This window comes from Suillus plorans, assembly GCF_016647745.1.
Source record: "Suillus plorans strain S12 chromosome Unknown HD556scaffold_32, whole genome shotgun sequence".
NCBI classification, from domain to species: domain Eukaryota; kingdom Fungi; phylum Basidiomycota; class Agaricomycetes; order Boletales; family Suillaceae; genus Suillus; species Suillus plorans.
This window is the reverse complement of record NW_024537416.1, coordinates 250,930-269,623: the sequence shown is the minus strand read 5'-3', so window position 1 is coordinate 269,623 and position 18,694 is coordinate 250,930. Positions and strand designations below refer to the sequence as shown.

General features: G+C 48.6%; 6 protein-coding genes across 6 annotated transcripts; 1 reads left to right on the top strand and 5 right to left on the bottom strand.

The window, feature by feature from the left end:
* Positions 1 to 792: 792 nt before the first annotated feature.
* Positions 793 to 2,919, bottom strand: HD556DRAFT_1479871 (uncharacterized protein; the record flags this gene model as incomplete). Its single annotated transcript, XM_041308605.1, has 5 exons — positions 2,228 to 2,919; positions 2,108 to 2,177; positions 1,626 to 2,033; positions 927 to 1,569; positions 793 to 870 (listed from the first exon to the last, which is right to left on the bottom strand). The coding sequence occupies exons 1-5, from the start codon at positions 2,460 to 2,462 to the stop codon at positions 793 to 795; spliced, it is 1,434 nt and encodes a 477-aa protein (XP_041159629.1). The 5' UTR covers positions 2,463 to 2,919.
* On the bottom strand, positions 2,920 to 4,754 carry HD556DRAFT_1375862 (uncharacterized protein). Its single transcript, XM_041303090.1, has 4 exons — positions 4,301 to 4,754; positions 3,986 to 4,091; positions 3,850 to 3,931; positions 2,920 to 3,799 (listed from the first exon to the last, which is right to left on the bottom strand). Exons 1-4 carry the CDS (start codon positions 4,653 to 4,655, stop codon positions 3,086 to 3,088), a joined length of 1,257 nt encoding a protein of 418 aa, XP_041159628.1. The 5' UTR covers positions 4,656 to 4,754; the 3' UTR covers positions 2,920 to 3,085.
* A 1,203-nt stretch (positions 4,755 to 5,957) lies between these two features.
* HD556DRAFT_522194 (uncharacterized protein) lies at positions 5,958 to 9,168 on the top strand. Its single transcript, XM_041310857.1, has 8 exons — positions 5,958 to 6,106; positions 6,166 to 6,321; positions 6,370 to 6,477; positions 6,529 to 6,672; positions 6,723 to 6,885; positions 6,943 to 7,139; positions 7,192 to 7,336; positions 7,390 to 9,168. The coding sequence occupies exons 1-8, from the start codon at positions 6,059 to 6,061 to the stop codon at positions 9,054 to 9,056; spliced, it is 2,628 nt and encodes an 875-aa protein (XP_041159627.1). The 5' UTR covers positions 5,958 to 6,058; the 3' UTR covers positions 9,057 to 9,168.
* A 785-nt stretch (positions 9,169 to 9,953) lies between these two features.
* On the bottom strand, positions 9,954 to 11,684 carry HD556DRAFT_1479859 (uncharacterized protein; the record flags this gene model as incomplete). The annotated part of the gene is made up of 8 exons (XM_041308604.1): positions 9,954 to 10,252; positions 10,306 to 10,384; positions 10,441 to 10,591; positions 10,643 to 10,761; positions 10,811 to 11,082; positions 11,139 to 11,267; positions 11,314 to 11,577; positions 11,631 to 11,684. 8 exons carry the CDS (start codon positions 11,682 to 11,684, stop codon positions 10,133 to 10,135), a joined length of 1,188 nt encoding a protein of 395 aa, XP_041159626.1. The 3' UTR covers positions 9,954 to 10,132.
* Positions 11,685 to 12,247: 563 nt separating this feature from the next.
* Positions 12,248 to 13,107, bottom strand: HD556DRAFT_522264 (uncharacterized protein). Its single transcript, XM_041310858.1, has 4 exons — positions 12,749 to 13,107; positions 12,470 to 12,695; positions 12,351 to 12,415; positions 12,248 to 12,296 (listed from the first exon to the last, which is right to left on the bottom strand). The coding sequence occupies exons 1-4, from the start codon at positions 12,795 to 12,797 to the stop codon at positions 12,259 to 12,261; spliced, it is 378 nt and encodes a 125-aa protein (XP_041159625.1). The 5' UTR covers positions 12,798 to 13,107; the 3' UTR covers positions 12,248 to 12,258.
* A 1,594-nt stretch (positions 13,108 to 14,701) lies between these two features.
* On the bottom strand, positions 14,702 to 17,430 carry HD556DRAFT_1308859 (uncharacterized protein; the record flags this gene model as incomplete). Its single annotated transcript, XM_041300202.1, has 7 exons — positions 14,702 to 14,865; positions 14,902 to 14,934; positions 14,965 to 15,068; positions 15,131 to 16,731; positions 16,804 to 16,962; positions 17,177 to 17,246; positions 17,312 to 17,430. The coding sequence occupies 7 exons, from the start codon at positions 17,428 to 17,430 to the stop codon at positions 14,702 to 14,704; spliced, it is 2,250 nt and encodes a 749-aa protein (XP_041159624.1).
* Positions 17,431 to 18,694: the final 1,264 nt, after the last annotated feature.

Here is an 18,694-nt window from a genome sequence, read left to right as displayed (position 1 = left end):
ATACTATTGACTTGGAAGTAGGTCGGTGATATCATCTACGTCATAGCCATAGATGTATCCTGCTTGCACCTGGTCGCTTCCGCATCTCACAACGTCCCACGAGGCAGCTCTCAGATCGGCGAACGTCGTCATCTTCCCGATCAAAATCTTCGATTGTTAGAAGGAATTAGCAGGTAGAATTCAAGGGTATTAATCTCAAGCACGCAACGTCCGATTGCGATAAACTGGAGAGTGAATCTTAATCAGCAATCAGCGCTCAGCCCTCGTGTGGTGCCGGAGACTACGTACTGAATTAAACGTTACAGAATGTCTGAGCTCAAGTTGTTAGCCCCACTGGCAGGTTAGTAGTGATTAGGACTCTCACATCTATATAACTACGTGTGCCATATGGATTGGCGAATTTGCGAAGATGTGGAAAGACTATTGGTGTTATTCCCTGTCCGAAAATTGCAGATATCCATGCACGGGCCCTGGACTGTTCAATGTCGATACAGAGAAGTTTCGTTGTCCGATAATAATGTTTGATAGTCTGCAACATAAGTAATATATACGTACCTGGCACCGAAGATAATGGTGTATTACTGTAGCGACTATGTCCTGGGGCACAAAAACTGTAAATTAATCAACATGATAGATCGTCCATCCACCCGTGCCTCTAATAGACTATCGTATGATAGACGAAACTTGTTCAGACTCCAAACCTGCATCTCCGATTGGATACCAGGCTCATAGGAGTTTGTACTCGGCACTTGGCTAATGCACGCCTCTTGGACGAATGAGTCGTAAGCGTCATTACCAAAATCTGTTACTGTCTGGTAGTAAACCCTGTGCCATACGCAGCATCACAACGTTCGAGGTCAAGCTCGACCACTGTAACGAGACGCTCGTCAGTCTTGCACCAGCAACCAAGCTACAGCAGCTCTTACCCCATTTCCGATCAACACTTCAGATCTTTGAGCCACAAACATATCCAACGCCTGCACCACAAATTTCTGTTCCCATGTGATGTCGAGATCGCGGCTGCTCTTAATCTGGTCCCAATTCCCAGAGCTCTCCAATGCCTCCTTCAGCTCCTGAACCCAATCGGTGGCGCCATTAGTCATGATATAGATATGCGTCAGCGGCTTTTCCGATTCGACGCGCACTTGTGTGACTTTCTGGACGATTTGTTCGATTGTGGGGAAGCACCGCTGCATATACATCTGCATGTTCTTCTCTGATGTCTCGCCCCATCCGCCATCAGTAGGCCTGTCGAACTTGTCAGAGAACTCGGGGAACATATTGAATGCATTCCAATTTGACGACCATTTGCCCAGATGGACGCAGTGGTCTTGGAAGTCACCCCTTCGCACGTGCAGCGCTAACAGGCCAGGTATCGGGTTCGTGTAGTTTTCCGCAGTAGCTGAACCAGTGAGCCCTTCAAAAAGAGAAGATCTCGCATTCGGCACGAAGATGCGGCGATTTCGTTTGTATGCATCCTGTATTAAAGGCGACCACTCCCAGTGCTTCGCTACTGGGGAATTCTTGAGGTATTCCCATATGGACAGCATCCTCTTGTGTCCAAATATCCTACGCGACGTCTGACGTCTCCCATTGATCATCCCAAGAGGATGAATATGACTCACCAGTACTCAAAGATTGCATTATTATTTGACTCAATTTCTACACACGGGTCCTCAATCGAGTTAATTTTTTCGAGCCACTTTTCGAATATATAGGAAGCTGGCACGTCTTCGTCGAATCGCATACGATCATCGTTCACATCCGCCACCTGAAGGAGTGTCGGATTGGGGCAAACTTTGTTGAAGAAAGTCTTGGACACCGCACGAGGAGTGGTATCGCCAGGCGGCATTTGACCACCCACCATTACACCTAGAACAATCGGAGTTAATGGGGCGTATACACGGAGATCGACCATGTTGTACTTGCCGCTCAATAGTGCTGTCAAGGGAATGCGAGAGGGAATTAAATGACCATTATAATCCGTAAAGAGTGAACCATCTGGATTCCAGATGTAGTCATCAAAGACAAAACTAGACGTCATCGAAAAACAAGATTAGGAATGTGGGAACCGAGTAAAGGAACGCATGAAGGAATAGGGACTGACGAGCGTCCTGTGCTATGTGCAAGTAGTCCATTCATGACATAGTCTTGCATAACATTCCCCCATCCTGAACCTATGCACGATCAACGCATGATGGATCAAATGAAAGAAAGGATGACCCACTATGTGCATGATTCGCCGACCAGATATATTTCACATCCTTCCTCGTTTCGTACTCCTTGTAATGCTCCAGTTTTTGCTCCCGCGCTCGATAGTCCTCGTATAATGGCGGTAGGTGGTCGGTAAAATAGTTTCGTACAGCTTCACGGTGGTAAAGTATTCCAGGGAGCACAAAACATAGTATAACGGCGAGGAAGAAAAACCGTGTACCACGCTTGGTCAGACCATAGGATGGCATGGGGAAGGTGCTTGAGGATGAGAAGTGCAAGGGGTGCCGGCAGGGGTTGGTGCGCTGGACCGTCTGGAGCAACTAAACGAAAGGTAAGGGAATATGGGTATAGTGGAGAAAATGGTAGAGAAAGACGTAAGTGATACTAAAGAAGGCTTAAATCAGAATACCGGAACACGCTGCGCATCATGTGGTCATCTTGATCGTTTCATGTTTGCTGCGGTGCCGTAATATTGCAACCCGGACTCTGATGGGCCCAGCTCGATTTGAATTTAGTACATAGGCCTTGGAGATAACGAGATTGCTGTAGCCTGTAGCACTGGATGCCGTTTGATGGACTTTCGACAGTGAGGAGAACGAGTCGAGTACGATGAGTCAGAGTCAAGATCGGCAAATCGGCATAACGTGAACTTCGCGCGAGTTTCCGACGGTTGGATGTGCATGAGAAGCTTATCATCAAGCTTTCCCAACAAACACAAGCTGTGCTTCCAAATACAGCCAGAACTACGGCGCAGTGGCAATGACCATTCTAATAATACAGCATGAGACCATACTTAATATGTCACATAGAGGAATAGTACCAGTGAGAAAAGGTATCAGTAAGTTACAAGTAAGTAATATGTATGTATCCATCATGATCGTGCGCCCATCCGTCTCTCCAGGTATTGTGCTCTGGCCCGCTCCATAGACTCTCTAAGCTCTGGACTCTCCCAGGCACTCGTATCCTCCTTGAAGCTGCTTGTAATAGTAGCGCAGGCGTCAATATCCATCGAAGATTCGCGAGCAATCCGACGAGGTGTACTAGGCACTGACAACCTCGAAAAATCTTGGCGATCAGGGGAAAGGTGTACAGCTTCGCCGATAAATTTGCGCTTCTTAGATGACGAGTTCGGAGAGGATGGCAAAGTGAAGGAGGGAGGCTGATTGTCACGGGGTCGATGTGTCCGGCGGAAGGAACTACCCCTGGAAATAGATGTAACAGGTTGCTCTTCCTCCCAGTCACCCGAACCATCATCCACCTCGTCCTCCTTCGCTTCACTCATGACCACAACCTCCATATTCAAAGCCCTGTGTCCTTCTTGTATCAGCTTTGATAGTCTGTCGCCAATCCAGTCCATTTCGTCGGTTTCAGGTTCTTCTTCTTCTTCGTCTTGGTTTACGTGCACGAAATCAAATTCTTGGGGTGGATGACCCATGAGGGCAGGAGAGACACTACGTGATGGAGTAACTGGTCGGCCACGAGTTCGGATCCTGCGACTTCGTGTGCCGGAGCGACGAACAGAGGAAGGTGTTGGGCGAGATTTGCGCGATTTCGGAGTAGGAGGGGTAACTTGAATATCTTTGTACTGATAGCATATCAATGATGAGGCGACAATACATGCCAAACTGTACATACTTGTTCGGGGACCCAGTCACCCGGGTGGTATGGCGGTGGTTGTGGTTGTATTCTTTCTTGTTCCTTGCCTCGGTCCCGCCAGCTGCGCTCGACAGCGATAAGTAACATCAACATGGAACTAAAAATCAGCACTCACAGGCGATATACAGTGAGACCAACAGCAGTCCCGATAAGAGCAGCGCTCAACGCTGTAGACACGATCGAACCAGCGAGAGTGCGACGCCGCTTGGCGGGTGGTAATTCTACATTTATTTCAATAACGATATCGAAAAGCATGAATGAAAGTGGGTTGAAAGATGCAAGTAAAGAAGGAAGAGACGCAATTCCCAAATAAAAAAACCATAGCCAGCACATGGACAACGCGTTTTCGCGAAGCACTCAAACACATGGCATGCGCATGGCTATCGCTTGCGAAGCATGTAATACTACATCACGGATGATCGAGACATACCTGTAAATACGTCTTCAACAAACTCTTGTTCAGGCGCTTCATGCATCATATCTCTGTACTTGGCGGGTGTGTCGAGATAACCGCGAGTAGATGCAGCGCTTGTGGCAGCTTGGCTGGGTTCAGAGATAGAAGGGACCCAACCGCGCTTATGGTTTAGTGGTACAAATGGTGATAGTGATGGTGAGGGCGATGGTGATGCACGGCGGGGAGGAGGCAAGGCGCGATTAATACGTCGAGAAATAGGATCAAGCAGTGCATCTTTCTTGTCATTCCGGGACGGTTTGACTGCCGGTGGAGTGGTAAACGGATTGTGAAGACCCGGTACGCGAAAACTGAATGTAAATGGAAAAGGCATGGCAATTCGTAACAGAGATCATAAACCAGACAGCAGATAAGTACAAGAGAAAGGAAAGGAGCAGGATGTCCTAGCACGTAAGTATACGTAGAATCAAAACTGCGAGAGCTACGATTGTTCATTCCACAATCCACCAACCACCACGCCTGGGAACAATTGCCTTTTTCTTACCATCATGAAAACCCCTATCAGTCCCACAGTTGTGATTGTTTCTATACACGTACCTCTGCAGCTTAGAGAAAGACACAATTATTTCAAGTCCACCTCGACCGTGCTCGACACCATCAACCTCCAGTAAAATGTCGGAGCTCATTCCAATCACTACACCCCTACGAGAGTTCAAACTTAAAGGTCATGAAGGACGCGTAATGGCAGTCGCATTTTCCCCCGATAAACAACGGATGATTATGGGCTCAGGCAACACACTCCATATTTGGGACTTGAAAACATGTCTTATGTTGAAGAAGATGAAGGGGCATCGCAGTGAGGTGTTGAGATTGGCAGTATCACGGGATGGGCGATTGATAGCAAGCGGTGATGCTGACGGAGATTTTATTGTCTGGCACGGAGAAACTGGGGAATCCCTCACCCAGCCCATCAATGAAAGTCATGAGTGTATCTCCTCGCTGGATTTTTCTCCTGATGGGACAGTGCTGGCCATTAATTCATATGGCACGACAACGAGCCTGTGGAACATCAGAACCTGGCAGCTGCAAGGAAGTCCAATAACGTGCGGCAGTGATGCCCTCTGCGTTCGATATTCGTCCTCTGGAGAACTTCTTGCCATCGCAACAGACAACAATATCGAAATCTGCAATTCAGGCACGAGGAAACTCGTCGCATCCTTCAAGGCTCACACATCATTGAACTCGTCACTCGCGTGGACGCCCGATGATACACGCCTTCTCACAGGCGGCAATCATCTTGATCCTACCATACGTGAATGGGATACAACAACCTGGAAGCAGGTCGGTGATCCCTGGATGGGCCACTCTGGCCAAATCAATGATATTTCCATTCATCCAGCTGGCACACTCGTCGCATCTGCATCTTATGACAGCCACATCCGCATCTGGCGGCTCTCAGATCGACGAACCGTTGCCATGTTCCATGACACATCCTGTACATCATTTGTCACTTTCTCCATAGATGGCAACCACATCCTCAGCGGAGGTGAAGAGTGGGCATTACCTCAGAGTAGTATTCGTCCAAAGGCATGTTTCTGTTTTTGACTTATATACCACAATTCGAGCATGTTTCGTGCAGATCCTAGCCATCACGACAGCCAGCGATGCATGCATAGATGAAGACTTGTCTACTGCCAAAGAACTACTCGCGCAAGGTATCAACACTGATCCGAACAACCATACAACCATATTTCCTACGCCCATCGCTCATTCGTTATGGCACGAAAACACAACTGGGATCGCGCCCTTCAGGACGCAATCAATGTGAGATTCACTGACCCATCATCGCCCCCTTACGAAAGGCTAACTCGACGATGACACAGTCCATCAGCATTCAGCCCTCATTGATAGGCTATATCTCCGACGGTATTGCCCTCTGCGGAAAAGGCTGTGTCTCGGATGCGAGGGCAGCATTCGATGTTGCATCAATGTACACGGAACAAGATTCACAAATCCTCCATTTCCTGCTCTTGATCAAAGTATGTTGCATTGTCCTCGCATCCTCTCCGCCTCATCGCGTATTTCAGGCTATCGCACTGTTCGATGCAGATCACCATGACGAGGCAAATCTGCTCCTCAAAAAACTCACTGCCGGTTGTCCGCATGCCGACACTTGTATGTGTCACATCGTGGAAGTGAGTATCACTATCCTTGGTCATCAGTACTCATCTTTACAACTTGCGCAGGCATATCTACGTGTTCAACTCGGAATCAAAGCCTCGGATGGCGCACGTTACGACGAAGCCGCCGACCATTTCGCCGCCGCTCTCGATTCCAGCAATTTGTTCTCGAAATCGGACATTCATGAAATTTACGAGGATTTGGTGGTGGTACGTTAAATACACATTGAAAACACTCCATAACCAAGTTCCTTGTTCAGCTCTTCGGCTGGGATATCAAATCATTGTGGCTCACTGCACACCAAAAACGTTGTCATGCACTACTTCGGGCAGGTAAACTTCAAGACGCCGTGAAATCGTACCAGTACATGATGGTTTCAAGTGACGAAAATACTAGAGCCGACTGCCTTGACTGGTCCAAAGGCAAGTCTGGAGTTCATAATGTCGCGCAGGCTACAATGCTCACCTGCATTCACTCAGCTTTCATAGAAGAATGCAGAGCGTTCTTTCTTACCGACGGAGATACTGCCCTCGCTGCAAGCAAGTTTGACAGTGCTATTGACCTGTACTCGGCAGCAATCGACCTGGATACCACATCCGATACCACCTTTGCAAATCGCAGCAAGGCAAAGTTGGGGAAAATGCTATGGGAGGATGCGCTCTTCGATGCGCAAAAGGTGCGATGGGGTCTACGTTTTCGTAGCCCATGCTGATTTCGGCAGTGCATAGGTCACCGAACTCAATCCTTCATCTCACTTTGGATACCAGTTGACGCATACAGCGCTACTTGGCGCGAGACGTTACGACGAAGCCATTGAGGCTTTCAAAATCATGTTGTCGAAGTTGGACGATTCTCCCGACCCCCAGATACGAGGTAAGCTACGCAACACTCCTGCATAATCTCGAAATGCCAATCTCGTTCTGCAGATACGCGTCAGCAGTATGTCTCTCCATCTGAAGCAGAAGATACTATTCGAAAGGCTGCGCTGGATGAACTCGAAAACGCCCCCCTTCGTCTGCTCAACACCTCCACGGGTCTTTTATGTGATCGAGTGGCACAAGTCAACGCCTTCAAAATGACTCCAGAGTACAATGAACTTGTCTCATTTCTAACGAAGGATTCGAACTTCCGAACAGAGCGCATCAAAGACGTAGTGGCGATGTACTTCCGCTGCGTACTGCTATCACACAGGTGGGAAGAGGCGGAGGCGCTGCTGCACGACATCCAGGATAAAGATGTGCGCGAGTTGAATGGACTTGGCGGTATTGTGAAGTTGCAGTCGTTCTGCAAGGTTGCTCGTGATGCTGGGTATCGCTGGGCATGGATGGACACATGCTGCATCGACAAGAAGAGCAATACCGAGCTCCAAGAATCGATCAACTCCATGTTCGTTTGGTACCATCACTCAGCACTTACCATCGTATACCTTTCGGACGTCCCGCCTTCATCCAAGTATGACGCTCTGGCGAAGAGTGAGTGGAACAGACGAGGATGGACCTTTCAAGAATTCCTCGCCTCCAAAGTCATTCTCTTTTATCAGAAGGATTGGTCATTATATCTCGATGATCGCTTTCCGAATCACAAAGAGTCCCCGGCAATCATGAAGGAGTTGGAGGATGCGACGGGCATAGATGCTCGAGCCCTGATCTCCTTTCGTCCAGGTATGAGCGGCGCCCGAGAGAAACTGCAATGGGCATCAAAACGCATTACCACTGTGCAGGAAGACGTCGCGTACTCGTTATTTGGCATCTTCGGCATCACCCTGCCTGTCATTTATGGCGAGAAAAAGCAGAACGCTCTCGGGCGGCTCCTGCAGGAGATCGTGGCTCGGTCGGGCGACATCACTGTCTTCGACTGGATCGGACAACCTTCCGAGTTCAATAGCTGTCTTCCAGCCCATATCACCTCTTACACCACTCCTCCACGCACCCTTCCATCTTTGTCTGAAGATCATATTCACACACAATTCTCTTCGCTGCAACAACCCGTGCCTACAGATCTAGCATTGAAATTTTATGACCAGCTTGAACAGCTGAGAGCTCCTCGCTTTGCAAACTGCAGACTGCATCTGCCTTGCATTTCATTCCGCGTCACAGAAGTCAGACGGAGGCGTGGTCAAGCCCGGGATACTCCCATCACATATAGAATCAAGGCAGACGGGCTTCACGACCTGCTGATCATCACTGAAGAGACCCTAGTTCAGTTCTCGCGGGCAAAGCCCATTCGGCAGAGGTTCTTAATTGTCCGTCCATGGGATCGGTATCTCCTCGGGGTACCTAACTTTGCAGGGCAGCCTGACTTCGCGGACGATACGGAAAGCATAGAAGATTGGAGTGAGCCCGAATCTCCGACGGACGACTCCCAGATGGACGACTCTGACGAGTTACCTGGCGGTTTGCCTGTCGAAGAGGAACCTCGCTCACGAGCGTTGCGGTTACTGGTTCGCCTCGGGCAACCTTTCGACGCATTTTTGCTAGCGCAGCAGCATGTCGGAGAATACAAGAGGATCGCGTCAGACCATAACATCATCGCACAAATCAAAGACATTACTTCGGTCGATAACATGGATGTCGGTACCGTAGAGATACTCTAACCGAAAAAACAGTATAGTTGGGAGAAAGAGCGGGTCGCATGTGGAGTGCATGTGGAGCTCAGGTGGAAGGGGCAGACGCGGATTGCTTCCACGGAATCAAACGTTCCGTCCTTACATATGAACGTTAGATGGCAGACGTACCAAATGGAAGGGAGCGAGAAATGCAAAAGAGGTCCCTTGTCAAGCCCCTCGCATGAGTCTAACCTGTAAACGAGGAATCATTAATGATTGTTGAAACAACTTGTGTGTGCACCTCTGTCCATTGTGACAAGGTGGTCAAAAGCCTGGCACGAACTCATCAAGAGAGGATATCAGTGGCTACCATTACTTACAAGGATAGTCAGATCGGCGACTGGAAGTGGACAGCGATCAGCAACGTGAATCTTGCAGGGTTCAGTTAGTCACCTTTCATATACTGTTGTAGCACCAATCAGATTGTCATCCAACTAATTATAAACAAGTGCAGACACACCCTCGACGTATGCTCCTGAAATGTATTAATCACGAGGATCGGGCCGGCCATCAAGTCCATCATTAAGAGACCCGATGAAAAATCATGGAGGCTCTCATCTCCCTCAACCCTAAAAGTTAAGACTTCACTTATTAATGACACGGTACACCACAACAACTTGGCTGTCCAACAGGTAGTAAACCAACGCTGCTGGAAAGGGCAGCTTTGTGTACAATAGAGGCAGGAGATCACTAGACTGTGTTGCATCCATATTACTGGCTGTACTTCATCAACGATCACAACATGGGCTGAAAGCGCTGGAGATACATCCTGCAGTCTGAAGTGTCCTCGTGATGTTTCCTAACCATTAAATTTCATTTCCCCCACCGAGGGCACGAGATGCTTCAGAGCGCAGGATCGGAGCATGGGCATAGCGCTCATGACATTCGGATTATTATGCTATCGTTGCCTAGCATTGCAGTTGTGCTTTCCCCCTGAAAATGGAACATCGCAATTAACGCGCTGGGTGCAGTCCGACTGGCGAGCATAGCGCCCAGGGAGCACTGGATAGGCAAATCCATGTCGCCCTGATGATTAGATCACTGCCAATCTGAAGATCGTTTTGTCATCGTCGAAGACGCAATCTGAATGCATTCATAGACGCCCTCGACTGAGAGTCCAAATAATCTTCGTAGAACCCTGTGATGAACTCCTCGGCCTTGAACCCAAATCTGTTGTACAGCAACTAGACAGATTTTAGATATGTATGCCAACACTGATCACTAATAAAAAGCGCACCATCGCTGGATTATTAGCAGCTACGTGAAGTGTGATATCTCTGTGCGGATTGAGCATAATCAGGTGATATAGCATAGTACTGCAGAGATAAAGATCGTGAGCTATTATTATAAACGTCAAGAGATTGTAACACACGTTGCTATTTGACAATTATGCCAGCCTGCTCTGACGGCTAGGTATGTGATGTATGTTTCCTGAGGCGAGCTCAAAAGAGCCGCGCCGATAACAATTTTGCCATACATGGCGATCACCGAGCAACGCTCGGAAGACTGAAGCAAGTCGCTGACTATGAATTACATGAGAGATTAACTCATGAACATGAGAGGATACAACAAACCATTAATCCCATCCCAAAATACTCTAGCTAATAATTCATGTACTTGTTGAAGGTGGGATGGCTGCAGAGAGACATAACGGATTGGAACCAGGACTTCATGTGATTGAGATGATGCAGGGCTGATGGCAAGGTGAGAAACGCAGTCATTCGAGTGAACGAGACCCCTACTGCGCGTATGAGTAGTGTTCTCGCACATCTGTCATCAATTCCATCCAAGGAGATCTGGTTTCCCAATCTACCGCAACTAGCCCTGAGTCTGTGGATGGTCTATGCCCACATAGGCGTGATAAGAAAGACGTTTCGTAATGCGTCGTTCGAATAGATCTTAGCGAGTCAACAATGCCTGATTGTGGTGGCTGAGGCGGTAATTGAGGGGGTACGGAGGTCAAAGAATTGTGATTGACAAAGTCTAGCCCCTGGATATCTGTTCTACGCCTTTCCTGCCACGTAAATTAACTTCTAGACTCTGTATCACGTCTAGAACATGACTGCTTACTCGATGGAGTTGCAGCTTTCTCAATATAGCTGCCTGTGCTGGCGAAGGAAGAACCGCCGCACCAAACGCGGACGCATATTTTATTGCAGCCGACACCTCGTAACGAGACAAAGGTCGAAGAAGAGTGCCCTGCCTTCAGTTAGCTTTGTTGCCCGCATCAAAATACTATCCATACAAAGCTGTCCGTTCTGCAATCGCTGTCTTGTACCCGGCAGCGCACTTCCAAACACTCTGGCAGCACAGAACCCACAAAACGTTCAAAATAACTGGCTTCCTCCAAGTCGTTTGCTGGGTCATCAGACGTACGGCTTTCTATTCCAGTTTGAAACAGGTCTAGCAGGCCGTCGAGTGACATGGATGCCCTTGTAACACGCATGCTTGGAGAGGGGACTATGACCCTTCCCGAGTTGCCTTTCTGCCGTTTCGTTTGGGAGACTCCCTGCAAGCCGCGTCATAGGTGATTCATTCACTAGTGTTACCTTGCGAGCTTACCTCTGTATACGCATCGTCCTCATTCTTGGAAGACGCCCGCCTAAAAGCTGGCATGGCGGATATAAATTAGTACTAAGTAGTATGCGATTACCGAAACATGCACTTTTGTATTAGGGTAAGTTTATAAGGAAATTAAGGAAACTCGGCCTAAATCTGACCAAGCTCTCCCCTAGACCTTTGGTTTGGTGAAGGGAACATATACTAAGGTTGGCACTTTCGAAGACCGCAGCACGACATAGTTCGGAAGTGGCCACAGACTAGTAGTCAGGCCATGGCAGCCAACAATTCAAGCCTCGGGTTGCGTGCGTGACAATGTCAATAGTGAACCCACCTTGATACTTACCCAGCGTATACCAACCCTGCCCGCAGGATACGTTATATTGTTGTAATACTTATGTCCTTGACTTCCCATCGAAGTTCAAGATGCAGATATCCGAGACTAAGCGAGGGAAGTAACCGTGAAACCACAGCATTTTTCATGCACTGTGATAAGTACACAAGAGTATATGATATAAATCCAATAAGGTCCGTGCCAAGTATGAGAAGACGAAGGAGCGAAATAGGTGGGTTCGATGATAGTAGTACTGATAGCGCGAAACATATATGAAAGTAGCCAAAGAGAAATCGATCACAACCTCGTGACGGCCTTTGAATCAAGTGGCATGCCTGTAAGACACCATGATGAATTCCCAAGAACTGCAAGATTATATTAACACTGACCTGAAGGATCGATCCCATTGCGAGCAAGGATTTGGTTGTGGCGAATCAATCTTGCTTGATCGAAACTGTGTGAATGAAGTTATTATAAGCTACGCTAGCTACGTAAACGAAACACTCACTTGACCCGTTGGGCACGCATGATGTCCAGCACCTCCTGCGTTCCCTGTTCATCCAGTCCCGCTCGTGAATCTCCTTCAGCGATATTGGCTGACTCGATGTCGAACATCGGAGAGCTCAGCCCCGCACGCGCCTGATCAGAAAAAGAGGCAAGCGGCGTGTAGTGGTTAAGGCTTGGGAAGAAAGCCTTAACTCTCGTAGGGAGAGTTGCACGGTAGCGGTAGCCGACTTGGAGGAGCAAGTCAGTTTATCTAGCCTTATGACTTGCTGCGAGTACTCACCCATCACCAGTGATGCCAGGACTGCGAGAAGAGAAAGGTAGAATAACATCCCAATTTATAGTGCTCCGCTTCTTAGGCCCGAGTGTGTTTGACAACAATAATGATGGTTTGTGAGAAGGTCGCTTGCGTGGTCGGTTGTCGTCTTCGATAGAGACCTTGAAGAAGAACAAGCGCAGTACTATCAAGGTTGCCACGTGACGTAATAATATGGCTGTGTGAACAATTAGGGGGTACCGTAGGCGGCTTCTGCCAAGATCATTCATGTACGTATACAAGACTCTGACCTGGAGTTTGCTTGCAAGTGAATCCAGTTCATCGCACTCCAACATGACTAAATCGCTTCAATCAAGTTTATCATGGTGAGTTTCAGATAGTTTCTGGTGCCCAGGTCGGCCTCCTTAACGATTTGCTAACTCGATGGAGTTCATCAGATGTTAGAATTCACCATCAGAAGTTACGTCTCTTCGGGTTCTCCGACTCCGATCATCTTGCCAAGTGGTCGCGACAACACGTGAAACTCGGCCTTACTATGCTAGGAGGTATGCTTCGATTATAGTTGAACGTTGAACGTTGAGCGCTTGAGCACACATCTCGTCCGCCTCATCCGTCACTCGATAGTTTTTACCTACCTCCCTCGGGCCTCCAGTGCTGGATTCATGTGTCTTTCGGACCCTTTGATCTCTCAGATGGATCACGTTCCGAAGGTCTGATCTTCAAACTTCCCGAAACTTCTCTTCTTCAGCATTCTCCGGATCACGCGCTCGGCCCAGATCCCTGCCCTCTTGGGCTGGTCTGGCAAAGTCACACCTCCCCACACAAAAACCGAATCAACACTTGATGAAATCTTGTTTGATTTGTTTTACAAAGCCCTAACATCTCTCTGCAGTCTAACTACTCACTTCTCTGTCGATATCAGCTATCCTACCCATTCCTCTAATATTGTTTTAATACAAAGGGCCCTGTCTGGGCACTTTTAGGAGAACGATGCCTGGTGCGCACTGTCCTTTCCTTACATCTCTCTCATGGAACTATTGAGAGTATAGCAAGACGGTCACGCGCAGCTAGACAGAAAGGTACGAATATCTCAGTATTCGAGTTGAAACTCCGATTAACAAACGTTGTACCTAGACAGAAAGGTACGAATCTACTATAACGTTAGACCTCGAGTCGAACGTTACGAAAATACTAACTCACATCTCAGTATTCGAGTTGAAACTGAGATGCTTGGATGTGGGTACCTGGGCTTATAAGGTGAGTCTCCCAGGTACAGTCATATACGCTAAAATAAACTAAAAGATGGACAGCGCACAAGTTGGCCATGACACGTCGACCTCGTTCTCCGTTTGGATGCGCTCGCACTTGGTGTCCTTTCCCCTGGCTCTATGCTTCGGCCGGTTGCTGCCTCTCCACCTCGCCTCTCATCCTTTCGGCCTTGTCTCCTTCGGTTTCGTCGGATCCCAACAGGAACTTGTCTCTTATTCCATCATAATGTCATTGGTCTCGCGACCGACAGCTCGATGAGTCCGGATGTTGAGCCTAATAACGGATGGCAACGCGCTGGTATACGACCATTACGGTTTCCCAAATTGCAAACTTTCGCTCTGTCAAAAATGTTACAGCAAGTAAGTAGCAGGAGCAAAGGAGAAGGTAAGTATTTCGAACTTTGTTTTCTGTGAAACAAAAGCCTATATTCGCCTCGCAGCCCCATTACTCAACGACGGAACAGTCCACGCATAGGAATAGATGTATAATGAGGCAGACGATACACTTCTAAGTATACAATGGGAATCATGATCACACACAGGTCAACAAAGTACACATACGAGAACAGAGACAAAGACGGGAAGAGAGGTATAGATGACACACGGATATACGACGTACATGAACGGAAGATACAACAAATCCAGGAAAAATGGCATAAATAGTACCCATCGGCCCGCGTACATATGAAAATCAAGGCACACGCCATCGCTCCCGTCCCCGAACGACTAACCCTCCGTCCCACATCCTTACATCCCACCCCTTGTTCACGAGCGCACGGTGTACTGCGGGCTTCAACACGCCCACGCCCCCTGCAGAGTGGGTACCGCGGCCAGTAATAAGGCGAAGGGGGTATGCTATGGAACGAAGGTCGGGTGAAGTGACAGACGCACACACATAGCTCCGTTCAGCAAAATGCCCAGTAACTGACAAACAAAACGAGACAACGCACTCACCAGGTGAACATCCCTCCCTCTCTAAGATCTCACTTGTGATCACTATCGCCTCTTGAACACATGTCCCGTGTAGGTCGATGGATCTTTTGTCGTCGGAAGCGTATCTACACGGTGCATTAGTTTTTGAGAATATTTGGAGGAAATTCTAGAAGACAGAAAAACTCACCTCTTCGCTTCAACTAACCCTCTTGCCTCATCCAATGCGTCCTCCCGCGCCTTCTCCGTAACCTCTCTCGCTCTCTGCGCATAGTACAGCGCCACCTCCCCGCCCAGTGAACCCCGCCATGCTCGGCCCGCCTCGCGCAGCAGGTCTTCGCGCTGTATGCGCGCCTGAAGCATCCCACGCGCAAAGTGCGCATGCCGCGTCCCAGAGATGCTCCCTCCTGTCCCGTTCTTGGCGAGTTCTCCAGCATCCCCCTTCCCGCCTTTGCCGAACACATTGCCTGCGCCACGGATTTTACGCTTGTTCGTGGGGTTGGGGTTCTCCGGGGGTTGTGTGGTTCTGGGGGTTCGAATCGGCACATCTTGCCATGGCTCCGAGAGTTGGGGCTGTGTGATAGGACTGGAAGGAGAGGTTGCAGATTTCCGCTTCAACGTTGGTGGAGGCGGCACAGGCGGGGGACCGGTCGGCAACTTTGCACGTGCAGGAGTAGAATTTGACCTTGAGCCTGAAACCGGAGGTGGGAGATGATATATTCCTGCTTGGCATGCGGGATGCTCGAGGTCACGCAGAATCCAAACGATATCTAGAGCATCATCCGGCCTGTTCTGTGCGGCAGAGAGTGCGACGCGGGCGTCTGCGTACAACGTATTACGTTGTTCCGCATCAAGAGTGGCAAAAGTGGGCGAGGCTTCGAGGAGGTCGAGAAGGGCGAATAGCGTGTTGGTTTCTGCATCTTGATTAGATTTCTTGATAGGAGATTTTTTATTAGCTTTGTGTTTGATGCTAGTAGAAGTCGAGGGCAAGGCTGCAAGAGCAGCGCGAAGGGCGTGCGCGGGTGTGGCGTGTGTTGGGGAGTGGAAAAAGGGGGCGAAATGTGATGGTGGGGCTGGAGGAAGTAGTGCAGCGAGGTGAGTAGAAAGGGAGGAGACTTGCGTCCATATGTCCACACCCGCGCCCATAGCGCCCATCGTCACCCCCTCCTTTTGCATCCCTTTCGCCTGCAATAAAGAAGGGGGGGCATGCTGTGTCTGCATCATATCCACAATTTTGATCGTACGACCCTTAGCCTTCTTTTTTGTGGGCGTGGCGAGCTTAGGTGTCGATTTCGGTTTCGTATGTATGACGGTTTCCCAGTCCCCATCGAGCAATGGTGAAGGAGTTCGTTCAAGGGCATCAATTCCACGCTCCTCGAGGTCGCGTATATGTTCCATGTTCAAGATATGTTCCACCACTCTTTCCATGTCAACATCTCCGTTTCCCTCCAGGACTTCTCCACACTCTTCTCTCAGCAGGCGTTTGAGGCGTTCCATAGGCACATCCGAGAAAGCTTCTTGCAAGAAGCCAAGTGGCGAGCTGAACGAGTGCTGAGATAAAGATGATTCGCTCGCAGTTGTACTGTCGCACAGGTCTGGAGTGGTGAGAGACGTAATGGACATGATGTCGTCTAGCTCGCACTCATCCTCCTGCGCCTGGTTTGCAAGGACCTTTAATATATCTCGTATGGTCTCGACCTGGTCAGAGGAGTAGGTGGTATCGTCCCCTTCTTGCACATGGTCTGCAATGATAGCTGCAAGAAGGGAAGTATCGATTTGGGGGAATTCAGCCTTCGCGGCCGAGCCATGATAAATGATTCCGAGTCAGCACTGCAGAACAAGTGGCAAAATGGGGAAACGCACCTGTAAAGTATCATATAGGTCCATGGTGGTCCTTTGTAATGTGGCAGCACACTGAGAACTCGTTGATTCCAATTCAAGTGAGGTGGGTCGCATATAATGATGGTGGTATTGATATAAGCCGATATCGTAATTCAGACATGCGGAAAGAGCATGTTTTTCCTATAGAGCCTATTATTGGCCGAGGCTATGGCTATTACCAATGGTAATAAAATTCATCATGCGGGGTCGATCGAGCGACTTGTGATTCAGCTGTTACATAACACTGTGATTCTTAGTCATCCTTAGCTGACCCATCATAACCGCGGCCGCCCACGTCATTCTCTAGCTCCGCTGCGGTCAGTCAGCGCTTTAGCAGCGAAAAACCAGAACACACGTACACGTACTTGCGTCGTCGGTAATGAGCACTGGCATTGGCATTGACTGTGTTTGCCACTTGGTCGGTCCTAGATTCGGATGAAGTCAATAAATTTGATGCCGCTAGCTAGATGTCAATGGCAGAACGTGGTACGTTGATCCTGCTGCATTATTGAAAATTGCATCCACCAACTTTGCCCCGCTGTTGAACTTAGGCATTGGTACATGGCGACCGCCTTTCGAGTATACTGCCCTCCCCGTGCGATGCTGCATTGTGCGAGCCGCATCTTGGACTTAATGAATATGTCTGGGGTATTCTCATTATTACTTCTAAGGCCGCATCTCGCTCATTCGTCTCATCGTTATGTAAATAACACTGCTCCTCCATTCGAATCAGCGATCAGCGCCGAGCGGTGAGGTAGAACTTCGAAGACAACCGTGCTCGGAAGGAATTTGAGATCTTCCATTTTATCTCATATCTATCGTGCTTTATGCGAACAAGAACTCCGCTGGCAGAGGAACGCTGAGGGCCAGTGGTTGAAACATCTTACCCCATGGGGTCCAACTGACTCAAAGTGGTAATTGTCCCTGGGGTAAGAGCATTCTCGTCATTAGAGTTTTTACTACTTAAGTGAAACGTCAGCATTGCATCAAGGCCCTCCGCCAATTAGCTTGCAGGCACGCCACCTATTCGTTTCCTTGTTATGTAAACGATCATCCAAATTATTTGTCCATTCGAATCACAAGACACCTTACTCGGAAGGGAACGTCTTCCGCTCCACTTCATTGACAAAATTTACGACACCTGCGATCCACTCTTGGGCGAACAACTCTGATGCCGGTAGATGTATAGAGGTTCGGGTTCGTCTATAATATATCTTGATTAGTGCCCGCTTGGCAAAGCACTCGAAGTATATAAGGTCATGTCCGTCTCTTCGAGTTATTCGTTTCCAACTCTCACATTCGCAATTCACTAGCAAATAGCATGCGCACCGGTACATACAAGCTGGCAAATGTTGCGCGCCCAGGGCAATATGTCTCTCTCGTCGATGGCAACATCGTTGGACACTCTGAAGAACCTGGAATCATGATTGAGGTATGATCGGCTCTATGGACCGACTCTTATTTGCTCGAGGCTTACTCTAAACGCATTCCAGTGGTTTGCGATGTTTCACGAGGGCGAATTGGCAACATTCCAAGCGGTTCGCAATGGAGAAATACTTGAGGAATATATTTACTTCGACTCCAATGTAAGTTGCTCTCTCGGACCTCAACGAAATGTGACCTAATCCGAAGTTGCTGTCCATTCCAGATTCGGTCTTTGACTTGTTCCAAAAATCCTTGGCTTTTTTGGGTCAGCGAAAGCCCCAGATCGTCCAAGTTTTTTTCGTGAGTCTATAATCGCGAGTAGACCAACTATGTCTCTTAAAGGGGTTCCCTTCAGCATCGAAATCGAATGCACGGACTTGGCCTGGTCACTCACGTCATGGGACGAAAACTCACCTGTATGAACCGTCTATTACTACCTTTCCTGATG